The sequence below is a fragment of the Centruroides sculpturatus genome, unplaced genomic scaffold, assembly GCF_000671375.1.
Source record: "Centruroides sculpturatus isolate CEXI.00-Female unplaced genomic scaffold, Cexi_2.0 scaffold289, whole genome shotgun sequence".
Classification (NCBI taxonomy): domain Eukaryota; kingdom Metazoa; phylum Arthropoda; class Arachnida; order Scorpiones; family Buthidae; genus Centruroides; species Centruroides sculpturatus.
In genome coordinates, this window is record NW_019384529.1 from 329363 (window position 1) to 345670 (window position 16308).

The window sequence follows — 16308 nt, forward strand, 5'->3', positions numbered from 1 at the left end:
TTCTTCCATAAAATTAATCAATTCTAGACTAATTTGACTCAACATTTCCAAAACATGTATAATTTTTTGGGAATAATCCGTATAAACTATGCTATAAACAAAAAATTGTAGGATTACTTACCGAGTGTGCATCGTTTGACGATGCCATTGCTTAAGCTTGTTTTTGTTGCAGAGCAGCGCACCAAATGGCGGGCGCATTTTCTGATGTTATTTTTCTGCGAAAAATTCATTGAACTTTGGAGACATCATTAATAGAAACAATTTTTATGGCCGTTGAATAAGAAATGTTTCTTTCACAAGAAATGTATAAAATTACAGTACTGTATTAGACTTACAGTACCTAATCTAGGCCTATATACTGTACAGACGATAGTAAACTTAACTTATCCACCTAAACTCTCTGTAGCGTGTAAGTAGTTCGGCTGCTTGTCCACTATTGGTCCAGATTCGACCAATCCTGTCACGACATGAGTCGGCAATGACATTTTATGAGTCTCTGTTAGCGTCTTTATACGAATACGGTTGCAATTTTTTCGCCGCGATATACGAATCCACATTATATGAACCCACATTATAGCGGGTCTACTGTACAAACTTCTGATGCAAACCAGAAGTCATGTTATTTCAATTCAAAAATTTTCCCCTGAAAGGAAAGATAGAATAGTCATGCCGGTCATCTAACAGGAAAAGTATGATGTACATGGAAAAGTCACTACTAATTTGAGGTGGAGAGCATACATTTTAACTGAAATAGATTAAAAATTGCAGCCTGGCATTGTCACAATAAATACTCGCTTGTATTAAGTTAGATTTCATAATATGTTCATTAATCTAAGATTTTATATCATTTGTCAGTGTTAAATATACTTTAGAATAATTATTAAAAAAAACAATAATAATTATTCTGTTCACTAAAGGGGTATAGCTGATTGTGGTTAGACCATACCCACAATGAATGGACAGAATCCAACATTGCTAACAAGTAAGACAAATTACTGAAAAAAAAATTTGATATTCTAACTTAGACTGTGTTATACTCTAATGTCTTCATTTCCTTGACCTACTGGCTGTTAATATTATATAATATTAAATAAATAACAATACAATGTTTTTATCTAAGATTATCTGGTTGTATATTATTGGTATAACTATTTTCATTTGTGAGTTAAATTTAAACTTATACTTTGAAATTTATATTGCAATGAACTACTTTGAAATTTATATAAGTCTTGAGACATTTAAAATTATTCCATTGTAATTAGGAGAAATTGTTCATCTTACTCATGTGGCAAGAGGACTAGATAAAGATGGTCGCTTGCTCATAGATGTTGTAATAAGTGGAAATATTCCTGAAATCCACAAAGACACTAAAGTAGCATTTTTCCCATTTACAGGTAAACATAAAGTTAGCATTTACTTATAATATCACATTTCATTAAGTTAATTTTTACTCAAATAATTTTACTTTATTACAGAGGATTACATTCAAATCGGGCAGGGATTGCTGTATGCAAAATCATCAAGGACATTCCTAATAGATAACCATAAATTACCATATGCTTGGAATCATAGCATAAATTATGACAAATCTTATGGGGAAATGCCATATCCTATGGAGAAATTACAAGCTGTAAATATCAACAGTGATTATCATTTGGAAACAGGGGAACTAACTTATTCTCTAGAAAGCAGCATAAGTTTAGGTTTGTTCTATTTCACATGCAATTTACAGTATTATATTTGTTTAGTAATAATTACTATGATTATTGCATGTTTAATTTCAGATGGTCGTCCTTCACAGTGTCCACAAGGATTTAAAATACATTCAACAGGACTTTATTGTACAGGTTAGTAATATAAATAAGATTCAAACTTTTTCCAATCCAAGAAAAGCACTTAGAAACTATCAAATCTAAATCAAAAATAAGTGTCTTAAAGAAAATCTGTATTTATTTCTATTAAATTTTGTCCTAGATATTGATGAATGTGAGGAGAAAAAACAATGTCAACACTATTGCGAAAACAATATTGGAAGTTATCGTTGTCTTTGTCCATCTGGTTATACACTTACATCAAATCAACATACTTGTACAGGTAAGCTTTAATAATTTATTATTTTTACTAAATAAAAGTAATTAAATTATATGTATTTTACCGTAGATGTCGATGAATGTCTTCTATTTAACATAACTTGTGGCCCCGAAAAAACTTGCTTCAACACCAGAGGAAGTTTCCAATGTATAGATACTCCTTGTCCTCTCCATTATCATCGTGACCCAGTTACTAGGTAACAAGTTTAAACTACTTATATTTCTCTTTGTAATGCATTTCTGAATACTTAACTCTCTTTAGATATTGCAAACTTCATTGTGATGAAAATGATGTCGAGTGTCCACAACACATGAAATTTTCAGAGATCTTGGCATTCAAAATGGTAGCATTACCAAAAGGTGTTCAGGCTTATCAAGATTTAATCAGGTTAACGGCATATGATCAAGAGGGAAACCATCTACCTCACAGTACTTTTACAATCAGTGACAATGATACTGGAGTGCCATTCAGAATACGTTTTGAAAATGGACGAGGTGTGCTGTACACACTGAGAGATCTGGATCCCAAAGAATATCGCATAAAAGTGCAAGCGGTGTCTTATGATGATACATTACAAAACATTCAACATACGACTAAATTTATGGTGTTCATCTCCATATCAGAGCATCCTTATTGATTGCAGTGTTTAATAAACACAAACTCTGGTAATTAACACAAACTCTGGTAATTAATATTTTGTAAGACTTTTATTTACCTTCAGCACTTGTTATTTATAACTAAAATATATAAATAGCTCATAACAAACTTTCTTCCCTGAGTTATAATTCATCAAAACATTTCATATATATATATATTTTTTTTAGGAAGTACTTGACTTATTGTATACAAATATTTTCATTAAGTTAGCTAAATTTTGAATATTGCATGTTAACATTCCAAAATAGTTGAAAGAACATTTTATAACTTTTTTTTTTTTTTTTATAAATTATTTACATCTTGATAACATGGCAATTAACAAAACAATAACTTTTGGGAAGTGTCTTTAGGAAAAATCACAATAAAAAGGTAATACATGAAAGTGTTTCAAGGGTCCATTATTACATTAACAAAATGCAACATAATATGAAGTGAACGTGCTGCATGAAAACTAATTATTTAACAATAAAATATGTATGACTAGAGTATAATGGAATATCTGGGATAGTTAAATTGGAAATATTGGAATGTATTGTTTAATTGGGAAATTTTTAGTTGGCAGGTGCAGGAACATTATTTTTAAAACTCCCTAACATATTGCCAGCTGGATTATAATTGGCTACCACAAATATCTTCCCACTTTTGCTGCGACTGTAGGCCACACCTAATTCTTTGGATTCCTTCCAAATTACTTGTGTAAAATGCCCTGAAATAAAATGTTTAATTAGATACTTTTAAACCCAAATTTTAGAGTTTCCTTAAGGCTGCTATACACCATAGGTTAATCCTTTGAGGCTGCCTGGCCTTGAGGAACTTCCGAATTTTTTATCGCCCAAAAACGAAGAAAACCTCTCAGCAGAGGGTGGGGCAGCTTGCCCCGGGCACCACTGGCAGAGGGGAGCCTAATGGTTTCCAAGAATAACAAAATTTGTTTCTGGAGGGGGAGGGGTGCCAATATAGTGTCGCGGCCCGGGTGCAGTTACGTTCGCTACGTCATTGTGTTTATTATTACGCCACTGATGTTTATTGGCAACAAATTCTATTAAAACTCGCGGGAAAAAGTATGCATAGAAGTCTATGGTGTAAATAGTAGTAGTAGTGGTTTGGGTAGCACTAATCACAAAATTGATTTTTCATACGAATAATTTTTTAATGGAATTATTTCATATCACAAAATTAATTTTTCAAGAGAAATCTTGGGCTATAGATTATGTTAAAAAGCATCAATTATCAGCGAAAGACAATGGCAAGTCGATTTTACTACCAAAAAAATTCATGGATTAAATTTTATAGACGAATATATATTAATAATTCTCAACCACATCCGATATTAGTACAAATTGTAAACATTATTATCGCAAATTAATTTTATAATTTAATAATTAAAAAGAATTTATTAAACTTTGTCTTATTTTAAGTTGTCATGTTTTAATTTACTTGGATATTAAAACAATAAATTTTTTAAAATGTAGAAGAAAATGATATAGAGTATCAAGATGTTTTATGAAAACGGAAGAAATGAATTGAGAAGTTTTCTAAATATTAAAATTATTTATAATTTTAATTTACTCAAGAAATTTTTGATCCGAAAATAATTTATAACCTGAAAAATTAATTTATTAGGTTATAAATAATAAAAGTTAATAAGGTTATAGAAAATAATTCTTCCAAACATTCACGAGACATTGTTCTCACACACGTTTAGGTCGGCCTGCGCAGTCTGACACTGCGCCAGGAAAATCAAATGGTTTTTCAATTCTACTCAGGTGGTCGGTACAGGTCGCCGAAGCTGTTAAATTGTCCCCCATAAACTACCAAAAATTATTAAGGTCAGGCATGCATGATTACTCCTTTGAGAATTAACCTAAAGAATATGGCCGATTCTACTCAGGTGGTCGGTACAGTTCGCCGAAACTGTTAAATTTCCCCCCCCCACACATCCAGGAATGACTCAAAATCAGGCATGCATGGTTACTCCTTTGAGGATTAACCCATGGTGTATAGCAGCCTTTAGAGATACTTGCCTGACTTCAAACTGGTTGGTTCTCTTCCAAACTGGTGAAATTTAATTTCACTGTACCAACTGTCAACAGCTTTTTGACCTTGAAAGGAAAATAAAATAAACTTTTTTTTCTTAACTTGATTATAAAGAAAATGATAATTTGATAGAAACAGTTACCTGAAACTTGACTATTTGGATTCGAGCTCCATTCCATATAAATATTCTCACCATATTTATTATTTGGGCGATGTCTAAAGTTTTCACTTGCAGCAATGTTCTTGGCCCACTCTTCTGCATAACGACAGAGCTACAAACAACATAATTTTCTATAGAAATTGAAAAATACTAATGCATAAGTCTACTTTAAGAGATATATAGTTAATTAATAAAGTTTGTTTTGTAAAGACAATCTATGTAATCAATTAGTGACTCAATATAATGAGAGTTTTGTTGCAGCAGCAAAATTTACAACTCTCCTTGTATTAAATAACATCTTTGTAAATTTGTTTAACTTTTAATTACAATTTTTGCTAAAGTATACAGATTTCTGTATGCATGCAAATTTCTTTACAGATTTCATAACTTACTGAATGTATCCATTATTGTTAAGTCATTCTGGACTGCAATCTATAACTATATACTAAACAATGGCTATTTTTCTTTCATAATTCTATGAAAGTAAAAAATACATAATAGCAATTGACATGAAAGGAATAAAGGTCATTTTACAGCAAGTTTTCCTGAACAATATGCAATTTTCACCAGGAAATAATGGCTATCTACATTCAGAATGATTGTGTACCTACAATATAATGAAAATTTAAAACTAAAGACTCATAGCTTTAGCATTATAAAGTCTTTATCCTACTGTATTTATATTAATCATTCCCATATGAATGAGGATATGTCCTTATTTTAAATGTCATCGAGGAAATCATGCCAAAAACTTTATAGTTTTTTCAATTAATGAGTAATTTATTTTTCTTTTTAATTTGATATCTTAAAAAGTGAGAACATAAATAATTAGCTCTTGCATTATTTTTTCTTTTTTCAATTAGTTTAATTAAAAGATACTGAATGTCCATGTTAAGTGTCAATTGAGGCTTTAACTAAATTGTTATATTTATTTATTAATTAATGTGATTATTTAAATTACTTTCTTTAATCTTCAACAAACAATTGTTTTTCACTTCAAGATGCAAGAAAACTCCAGGCTAATGAAATATATCATTATTTGATAAATTAAATCTTCGTAATTGTTTTGATAATTTAACAACAACAATGAAAAACATTACTAACTTTATAATTATTATTTTTAACGAAAAGATTTTTAAAAATAGTAGATTCCTAACTAACTGTGAAATACAGTCATAGGAACAGCATATGAAAACGAATGTAAATTTTCTAACTGAAAAATTATTTAATTCTAATATCATTTCAAGTCTTTGGTATAATTGTTACATAAATGAAATTGCATCGACGCTGATTATAGTTATTCGGTTCTGGGAAAACCGGAAATTATGAAGCGAAATTGGGAAAAATTTACAAAATGAAAAATTCATTATAATTGGGAAGTGATCTGAAAAATAAATAATAAATGTTTTGGAGAGAAGAGTCTAAAAATTTGCATAGCATTATGGTCCAATCAGACTTTTGACACTGGCACATTTTTCTTTGGAGGAGTGGAACAAAGCAAAATTTATATGCTCAACATAACTTCATTTTCTACACAATATTTGACTTAATAGAGAGGTTGAGGCACAAGTTCAAACGTTAAACGTGTACGGGTAGCAGAATAAAATAAATAAGTAGAGAGGTTGAGGCACAAGTTCAAACGTTAAACGTGTACGGGTAGCAGAAGTACACGTTACAAGTCCAAGTAAAAATCGTTGAGGCACACGTTCATAACATCACGTGACTCAGTGAACATCGCGCATTGACTCACGGGAAATAACTTGAAAAAAATGGCGGAAGCAAAATAAATCATAATTTTAAACCCAAACACAAAAAAATGAAGACGTTTAAGCCGATCGTGTACCCACCAAGCGCCATTATCGACGGTCCAGAACTGCCAGATGGCGGCGCTCACCCGTTACCCGTACACGTTTTGGGCTAAATACGTGCGCCTCAACCTCTCTAATAATTACTTTTGTATATAAGTTTAGGAATTTTTTTCTGAAGACACACAAGCTTTAGCCTACTTTCCGAAATTTATGTATACAGTTCCTTAGATTTCAATACCCAGTTCCTACGATCCTGATAACACAAATGCGTATAGCACATTTTTTTAAGAATTAAATCCTATACGAAATGCTGTGCGGTATCTTTTAAGTAAAAAAAATTATACTTGTACATAACGAAAACTTTAAACAATTCATAGAATTTCTTTCTAGCATCCAATAAAATAAAATTAAAAATATTCATAAAATCTGAATACTTTGCATCAGAATTTTAGAAAATCTTAATCGAACTAATTATAATATTTGACATGACATTTTATAAAACTGTTAAAAATCGGACATTAATTCGTCTCTATATTCTAATTAGTCTAATTATACTCTATTGTAATATTATTTGGAAGGTATTAAATTAATGAAGCGAAGTATTATCGGGCCTAATTAGTTATGATTTTAAAATAAATAAAAGTTAGTATTTTCGATTCGTGGGACATGACGTCTCATGCAACAAAATTTTATAAAATTCCAACCAAGAAAAAAAAAATAACTAAATAGCCGAAAATAGGATGATGGTTAAAGAGAAATTTCCCGTGTCAAAATATAATAGGAAATATCCTAATTTGAGGAAACTATTAACACATACCGACATTGTTTTTATGGGATTTTCCCGTTTCATCATCAAATCAACCATACAAAATGATCAGCTTTAAACATATTTTAATTAATTGTTAGTTCTAACAAATTACTAACCAATTATAGTACTTGGATACAACTCATGATAAAATCACTTCTCGTAATTATTACGCAAAATATAATAGGTGCACAGAAATAAATATAAAGTAACGTATATAAGACAATACACAAAAGTTAATAAAACAATCGATATTTATGTAGGAGAAAGTTGGTTAATGACGCTCAGCGGATTATGATTAAAACAGTGTGTATAAATTACACATATTTAGCTTCCCATCTCAGCTTTTTGTTTGATTTATAATATGCTGTTAGGTCAACAAAAAAGCATCAGAATCCAATATGGCAATGAAGAGTAATGATGTTCATGTAAGTTAATTACAACAACCAGCGTCTTTAGGTCGTATATTTCACCCGTTTCTTTCTTTCATTTCAAACAATACTAAATGGAGAAAATTGGGTAGACTATAAAAAACAAATATTCACAAATTCTAACAGTTAAGCTTATTCCAAGGAAATCACAAACGAGTGACGTTAGAAAGCGAAAATCTGAAGACTCAAGGCAAAAATGAAAACCTCCACTCAAATAATTATAAAATGTGATTATTTTCTACGTAAATCAAGTGAAATTATGAGTGCTAATGTCCAATCATTGAGCAGTAATACCAAACATGGTCGGATATTAGAGAGGTTGCGACCCAAGATCCTAGATTATTTTGGTTGCGGCCGACGTTTTCATCGAGAAAACACACTGAACGTCCGACGTTCGCGTTTTCGCATTGAAAACTTCGGCCGCAACCTCTAATGTAAGATAAATAACGCCAAATTGTACAGTATACTTTAAACTTTATTAATAAAATAAAAGTTTTGGTATTCGTGTAAACTTGAGTGCGTTATTTTAGTTTTCTTTTAGGAGCATGGCATTAACTTGCCCTTTTTCTCCTATTTGTATACGGCAACGTGACACATGGACGATCTGTCAAGGGAATGATGCCTGCCGGGAGGCATTCTATGTGAAAGTTAGGTGATTCAAATGTGAAGAAAACCCGTAAAACTCCAGGCAGCCAGTCCATCGGCGAGACGCGAACCCACGACTAATTACGATGGTTTAGTGGTTTTATCCATCCGGCCACTAGTGGACTCATGATATTAAATGTTAATGTGTAAGTTAATAAAATGAAAATAACAATTATCTAATTATATAGATATTTTGCTTTTAAAACAAACTGCAGAGCGTTTTATAATTAAATATCAAATTAGACCACCTAGGAAATGAGGTTTTTTCTTTTACTCTCCACTCTGGGGTACTGTTTTCACTTTTATTTCTCTCCAGACTGTGGGCACTAAAAGCCTTTGAAATCAGGCCCATAATGGGACGATCGGATGGTGAGGGACACTTCCTGGACAGACCACCAGCGAAAAATTCCTGGAGTTATCGTAATGCCCATATTCGCTCCCTGATTCCCAGAACAGTACGCTGACGCCTTTACCACATTGGCCTTCGCTCTACGAGTGCTAAGAGGATCTTTATTTCCCATGCCCATCAAGCCAACAAGTAAAGCCGGATAGCGACGGAAGTGGTTCAACCTATCCAGGACAAATCATTATAAAAATTGAGTTACTATTTTAGATTAGGTAACTAAATAAATAAATCTACTAAATTCGCACAAACCAAATGTATTTGATAAAGTTATCAGTTATGAGCTTCATGGATTAATCTGACATTTGTACAGATTATTATGGAATTATCCCAGAATATGTAGAGTTCATCGTGTAGAACTGTTATAGAATATTTACTGGTAAAGTGTATAGATTTAACTAAGCTCGAGATTTAAAAATTCCAATTGAGATAATTCCAATTTCTAATTTTTTTTTAGTTCCTTTTAACAATTGCCAGTATAAGTTAATTCTCTTCCTGAACCGCGCTTTCCTTCCTGATCATACAGACATAAATATTCTTAATTAGAGTAAACAGGACGCGCCGTCGCTACACTTTAAAATGCTATTTTCTCGATAATGATTCGTCGAACATAAAAATTACAAAACTTTTATTTTATTTGGCACGAAATCAGTCTTAGAATTAATCCCACTAACAATTTTGATAACCTTGTACGTGTTTACTAAACAAGTATAATAATATTTCGGTGTTAACAATATCGTGTAACGCCAGGAATTGAGAATTTATTTACTGAAGTCTCACAATAAACCTTTATTTTAATCTTAAAATTGCTTTAAAAATTGCAGCACGCAATTAAAACTATCAGAATAATTCGCGTAGACTAATTCGAACCGATCTCGAGTGATGTAGATGTTGCAGATTTGTAATCGAGCGCGAAAATCGATCGTCCAGATAATTCCAAGGCCCGAATCGATTGTCGCAATATGCTAAAAACTAGTTTCGGATTTGGATATATAATTCATAGAGATTATAAAAAAGTTTACTCACTTCCTTTGATAATTTTAAAGGTGGAACTCCGTGAATGGTTCTGTAGTGGTTGTGCCACTGGAGGCAATCCTGGGCGAAATCTCCCGAAGACTCTACGGATGACGTATTGGAAACGGGTTCTGTTTTCTGTACTCGAACGGGACTCGATTTAGTTTGAACTGTTTTCACAGGACTGCTCTGAGGACTTCGAGTTACCATTTGAGTTACTGGAACATCAACCGAATCGGAACTGCTTACTGTTTTGGTAACGGTTCCCTCTTTTGTCACGTAGTGAAACGTACGAACGTGCGAAGTCTTCTTTTCCGATATATCAAAATCTCCAAATTTAGAGAGCAAATCTTGAGTCAGATCTCCTCCCCCTCCTGAAGTTTTAGTCGTTACGGTCTTCACTATTCGCCTCTATAATTGGAACATTGATATATTAAATTAATAATTACATTTGTAGCGATATTTCCTCGCCACAATATCGAATATTATAATAAATTAAAAATGTCATTTTAACTAAAGTCTGCGATATTCTACATAAATCATTTACGTCTTTATAAATAAAAATTACCTGTCCCATAGGTTGATCCGAAGACACACGCTCGACAGTTCTAGTGACAATAACTCTCTTTTCGGCCATTTTCGCTCGTAATTAACACCTAAAAAACAGATTTAAAACGTTTAATTTTAATAAATTCGCAATCAAATTTTATATAAAAAACTAAAAATAAGTTTAATACATAAATAAAAAGTGATCTCAAGCAATAAAAGGATAGGCTACATCCTGTTTCTACTCCATTAAAAATATAAATTCGAAATATTTGTTAGATTATAAGTTTAAAAATTTATTATTTTTTTAAAATTTAAATTTAATTTTTAACAAATATATCATCTAAAAATAACAATAATAATAATGAAAAATGATCTATGAAGGAAGCAAGAGCGTAAACGGAAAAAACAACTTCCTGATTTTAAAAATATTACTAAAAAAGTTTAAATTGTAAAATTAAGTTTAATAATTACACAAAATTAAAATTATATATTAAAATTTTTCACCTTCAACTTAATTTAAATGATATTGAAAGGGATTAATACTCGTTAACTAAGGAAATGTTAACAACACAAAGAAACAATTCGTCAATAGATTATACATTTAAAATGGAATAAATAAATAAAAGGATTAATTATTATAATAGAATATGAAATTATAGATTAATTTAAACTAATTTAGAGCATTCTTTGGATCTAATTTGGTTTATTATGGGGGTTTATGATCCAAACTTTATTCCAATTAAATCTGTTGAGTGAGAAACTTATGATTATTCTTGTGAATTACATTTTAAAATGTTTCTTTGTTAATATAATTATATAATAAATATACATAAGCCCTAATATTATCATTTTATTAATCAGCCAACCGTATTATAATGCTGAAAGCATAATAAGAATAGAAAATTATAAAAATAAATGTACATTATTTTCTTCCATCAATGGGGGTGATATCCAATGAACCTTTCGAATCTCGTCTTATATTTGTAATTAAATTAATAAAATTAATAAATTTATCTTGTTTACAGTTGTTTTTTAATAATAACTATAAATTTTATAAGGGCTTTCTATATAAAACTTCCTTTAATTTTTTTTTTAAATCTGAAACATGATATGTCTGTCAATCTGACACGCTATAACTTATTTACATAAATAACACTTCATACAGCATATGAGAATATATAATTCACATTGAATCTTAAATAAATATTTTTATAGTTTTATCTTCACATAAAATCTAGATGACATCCAGGTCAAAATATAATAATGAGAAATGCTGTTACGTAAATTAAATACATTTCTTAATTTTCCTACCGTTCTTATTTTATATATAAAGATAAGAAGGATGAGAAAATAACATTTATGTGTGAATGAAGATTAATAATTAAATTATGGAAATATTAACTGAAATGATTTCTCTACTAGATTGATTAACTTATTTAACTTTCAAAAGTTTTGGGTGTCAAAATAATGTTATTTTTATATTTTGGAAGTGTTTTTCTTCCTACCGCCCCAGTAAAACATATTTTTAATTTATTATAAGATTTTGATGGAAATACTAATCAAGCAATTGCTATAAAATTAATTAAAACAGCATTAGTTTGCAAGACTCCTAAATGTAGTATATAAATCATAATTTAGCCTATAAATTTTTATATTTCAGAACATAAGTCATATTTGTATAATTTTAAAAAATTATCATCTATTTATTACAAACAGGAATGTTATAGTTGTTATAATTCTAAAGCCATATATTTTTAGTATTCTCAATAAGTTAAAACTAATTGTGTTGTGTTCTTAGCAAACTAAAATTATCTGAAAAAATGTTAATTAAAAAAAAAAAAAGATAAAAGGGAACTTGCAATTAATTTATCGCTCGAAGGACTTGCACACAATCAGACAAAAGATTAATAACTTAACAAGCAAACAAAAAAAACCATCTGATTAGGACTTGATGAAATTGAAATACTTCGTCTACGGTTTCAGCATCATCGCAAAAATCAAATAATTATCGTCTAGTACTTGAACTATTCAGTGCAGTATTTATAGGACGTTTAGGATTAAAGTATCCTATAAAGTACAGTACTTTAAGTCTTATAAGACAAGATAGCCTATCACATTATTATATAATACAACATCCGACTGTCTTAATCCCACTATGCAATTATCCTAAATATTCCAGTTAATAAAATTGTTATTAACAATAACTTAAGAGGGAGATCGTTACACAAAACGATAATTTTATCGTCAGATATAGAATTAATATTTTATAAATCTTTAGTTTTAAGTTAATGAATACAGATAAAGACGAAATTAGATATTAAATCGATATTATAGAAATTTCTAAGAAGTCAAAGTGATTTATGCAATAAATTATTGAAGTGTGAATAATCCCGTAGTTGTATATTAAAGTTTTAGTTGCGAGACAACATTAACATACGTCAGCAGCTGCTACGAATTTTAAAATGTCTACTCACACCGATGAAGAAAATCATCCAACACCCAATATAGGATCAATATCGATCGCCGATGAATGCAAAGAGTCAACAGTTAGCAAAGAGAAGAATTCTTGCAGAGAATGCACTGTTTATGCGTCTATAATGCAGCTGCGTGTGGGGTTTTTATTGTTTGTCGGAGGATAATTAAATTTCTAAAAATCAAATTAAGAGATGGTGAATGCGTCGTGGTCAACGACCTTACCAAAAATCGATTATACAATTATACACTGGTCCTAATTAATTTAGTAAATATACACAACCCGAATTAATAAAAAAAAAACTTTCATAAACACACAAAGAATCGATTAAAGTAGACTTTTAGAATGAAAATTAATTAAATTAATTAGCTTGTACTTTACCGTGGCGGGTTGAGGAATGAGTGAGCTATTAGACTAACAGTAACTCACTTTTATAAGTCATTATCAGCAGTGTAGCTGCAATGCAGTTTGATTGCACGACATGATCGTCGTCATACACGTCGGCTTCCTCGTCCTATTCAACGAAAGCCAACTTTGACACATCGAACGACATTTATTAAAATCCTAAATATCTAATATACTTAATATTAATTTAAATACAATAATTATTTTATTGATAGGTTTACTATATAATTATAAAGTTTTGAAACTGTAGGTAGTAACACGTGACGAGCAATCACGTGTTTTGTAGCCTATTATTCTTCAGTTTCGCGAAACTTGAGAAATTCAAACTGAACCGGGCATTTAAAAAATGCAATTAGCAAACAAAAATTTGAGAAGTGCAAAAGTTTTTTATTGCTTTATCGCTTTAGTTTCGATAGAATTTCTGTTAACAAGATAAGAACATGTCACGATAAGCTGAACAATGTGTTAGTGATTAAATAAGGATCTGGAGTTCGTCACATTGTTTACTTTTAAATATAAAGTTAATTCTAATCTAAATATTGATTTGTCATTAAATCCGTTCAGGTTATATTGCAATTTTATTTTAAAGATTTCAAAGTCCTTTCTGTTAAAGATAAATAAGTTATTGTTTAATTAAACGAAACATCGGTTGATGGCAAGAATCCCACTTACCTAATTTAAAACAAGCGAAAAACAATATTTAATTTCCATGAGTAAACACAATTATCTCTTATGACAAACAGAATAAAAATTTCTTTCTGGCAAAGGCTTTATTATATTTACATTACTTTAATTAAATAATTTAAATTTTAAGTGGCTATTAATTCCAAAACTCGATGGTGACGTTAAACAATTGGGATAATAAAAATAACTCGATTAAGTAATTAACGATGACAAAGTTTTAATTGGAGTATACTCGTGTGATGTAGCAAAAAAAAATTATTGATAATTTAGAAATTTTCATGTCATTAATGGCTGATTTTAAATGTGTACTCTTGTAGTACACTGTATCTTGTACACTGTACTTGTAGTACACTTCTTGTAGTATAATATTTACAATATGGTTGCCTGCGCCATATTGTAACTAGTGTACCAGGCTACGATGATTGTGCAATGAGTCACATTCCTTACCTTAGCATTTCCTTTATCTGAATCACTATTTATTAGTTAGTTCCTATTCAGTGACACTTTCGGAAATCGTAAAATAGATTTGTTTTTCATTATCCCACGTAAATGATTAAAGGACTGTATTTGCTTTATAAGCGATAAGTAGTGTTATCCTGTACAGTACCTAACAATGCGGATTTCGCGTTATAAAATATATAAACTGTGATAATTTTATATTTATAATTATTTAGCTTCTATTCGTGTTAAAATTTGTCTAAGAATTTAAAACGATATTTAAAAATTTAACTTTTTAGTAGATTTTTATGTTTACAAATGAACAAGCCTTAAAAATTAGCTGCGTATTCGAAAGCTATTCATAATAGATTATACATAAGCAGCATAGAAACATTTCTTGCCTTAAAATAATTTATAATTTAATTAAGTTTAAAATCTATTTTAAAAAAATAAAGAGTTGAGGCTTACCTACAATCGTGTAAATAAAACTCGTCATTCTTCTACACGCTTGACAAACAACTTTAACAATAAAATTAATTAATTGACACTTTGAATGAAAATAATAAAAATACATAATATTCCGCCATTATTTTTAATTTTATTCAAACTATTAATATATAATATTGTAAAATAGGCTACAGGAAACAAAATTAAATTGTGTAATTTCACCTGCTCGATATGTAAATATTTTGATTTTTGATGAGACCAGAGAAGTTAAGTGTGTCTGTATGAAAAATTCTTTTATTTTAAATAAATAATACAAGTTGAAGACTAAATATAAATAAAATTGGAACACAACATTAACAGATCAATTTGCATAACTGTAGGCAAGGAAAAGCCTTAAAGAAAAGTAGACTCTGACATTGTTAATTGTATTCCTGTGATTGGAAAGGAGGCAAGATAGCAAATTTTATTTGTAGTTAGTCTTCTTCGTATTATTTTTAAATGTAGGCTTGTATTTCATCTTTGGATTTTTAATTTTTTACAAAAAAAAAAATTATTTTACTGCACTGGATGTAAATTGAGGTTTTATTTTATTCACATTATTTTTATGGATTTCATAGAGGTAGAATCTGCATTTTCGACTAGCTCAGACTTCAGTTCATGCTCTGAATACAGGATTTTTATTCGATAGATATTCTTAGGAAAACATTTATTGAATTGCGAGCCTTTTTTTTCAATGTTGCTATTTTATAATTGAAAAATCATTCATAGATTGCAATGGATGAGCTTCCGAATCTAGATTACTCAATGGAGAAAATGTTAGCATATTGCTGTAACCATCAATTGTTGAATGAAATGTTTAATTTTGTTTGTTGAAATATTACTCCTTTCGCTTTATTCTATCTCTTAATTAAATAAAACGAAGATTGATAAATGTGTCATTTACGTAGATTACATTTTGAAATTTATGAAGTCCTATCTATACCCTATCTATACACATGAAACACGTCGTAAAGTTTAAAAAATAAAATCGATTTCGATAATCACCAGCCTTTATAATCACAGTAAAATCTGTATAAAACAGACTGTATATAAAACATAAACTCGCCTAAAAGGACAATAAATCTCGGGACAGCACAATTTTCTATTTGAAATACTATTATGAGTCGGAAACCTGCCTAGCGCGGAAAAGGAAGACTTTTTGGGTGCCAAATGTAAAATAACCTGAGTAAAATGGAATTTTTTTCGATATAAAGCTTGTTTT

At 30.0% G+C, this 16308-nt stretch overlaps 1 protein-coding gene across 4 annotated transcripts; it reads right to left on the reverse strand.

The window, feature by feature from the left end:
* Positions 1–2779: 2779 nt before the first annotated feature.
* On the reverse strand, positions 2780–15129 carry LOC111622974 (Golgi-associated plant pathogenesis-related protein 1-like). 4 transcript variants are annotated; one of them, XM_023365449.1, is made up of 6 exons: positions 15069–15129; positions 10620–10707; positions 10064–10462; positions 4928–5057; positions 4773–4850; positions 2780–3454 (listed from the first exon to the last, which is right to left on the reverse strand). In XM_023365449.1, exons 2-6 carry the CDS (start codon positions 10686–10688, stop codon positions 3300–3302), a joined length of 831 nt encoding a protein of 276 aa, XP_023221217.1. In that variant the 5' UTR covers positions 10689–10707; positions 15069–15129; the 3' UTR covers positions 2780–3299. The 4 variants fall into 4 exon arrangements, with proteins under 4 accessions (XP_023221217.1, XP_023221218.1, XP_023221216.1 ...); XM_023365450.1 differs by lacking the exon at positions 15069–15129 and adding an exon at positions 13503–13587; XM_023365448.1 differs by lacking the exon at positions 15069–15129 and adding an exon at positions 13455–13587.
* Positions 15130–16308: the final 1179 nt, after the last annotated feature.

What these genes read in the sequence shown, in the direction of transcription:
- LOC111622974 (XM_023365449.1), bottom strand. Translation starts at nt 10,688, where the DNA reads ATGGCCGAAAAGAGAGTTATTGTCACTAGAACTGTCGAGCGTGTGTCT. An exon ending in CGGATCAACCTATGGGACAG is followed by an intron (nt 10,463 to 10,619) that starts GTAATTTTTATT and finishes TTCCAATTATAG; the next exon opens with AGGCGAATAGTGAAGACCGT. An exon ending in ACCAACCAGTTTGAAGTCAG is followed by an intron (nt 3,455 to 4,772) that starts GCAAGTATCTCT and finishes ATTTTATTTCAG; the next exon opens with GGCATTTTACACAAGTAATT.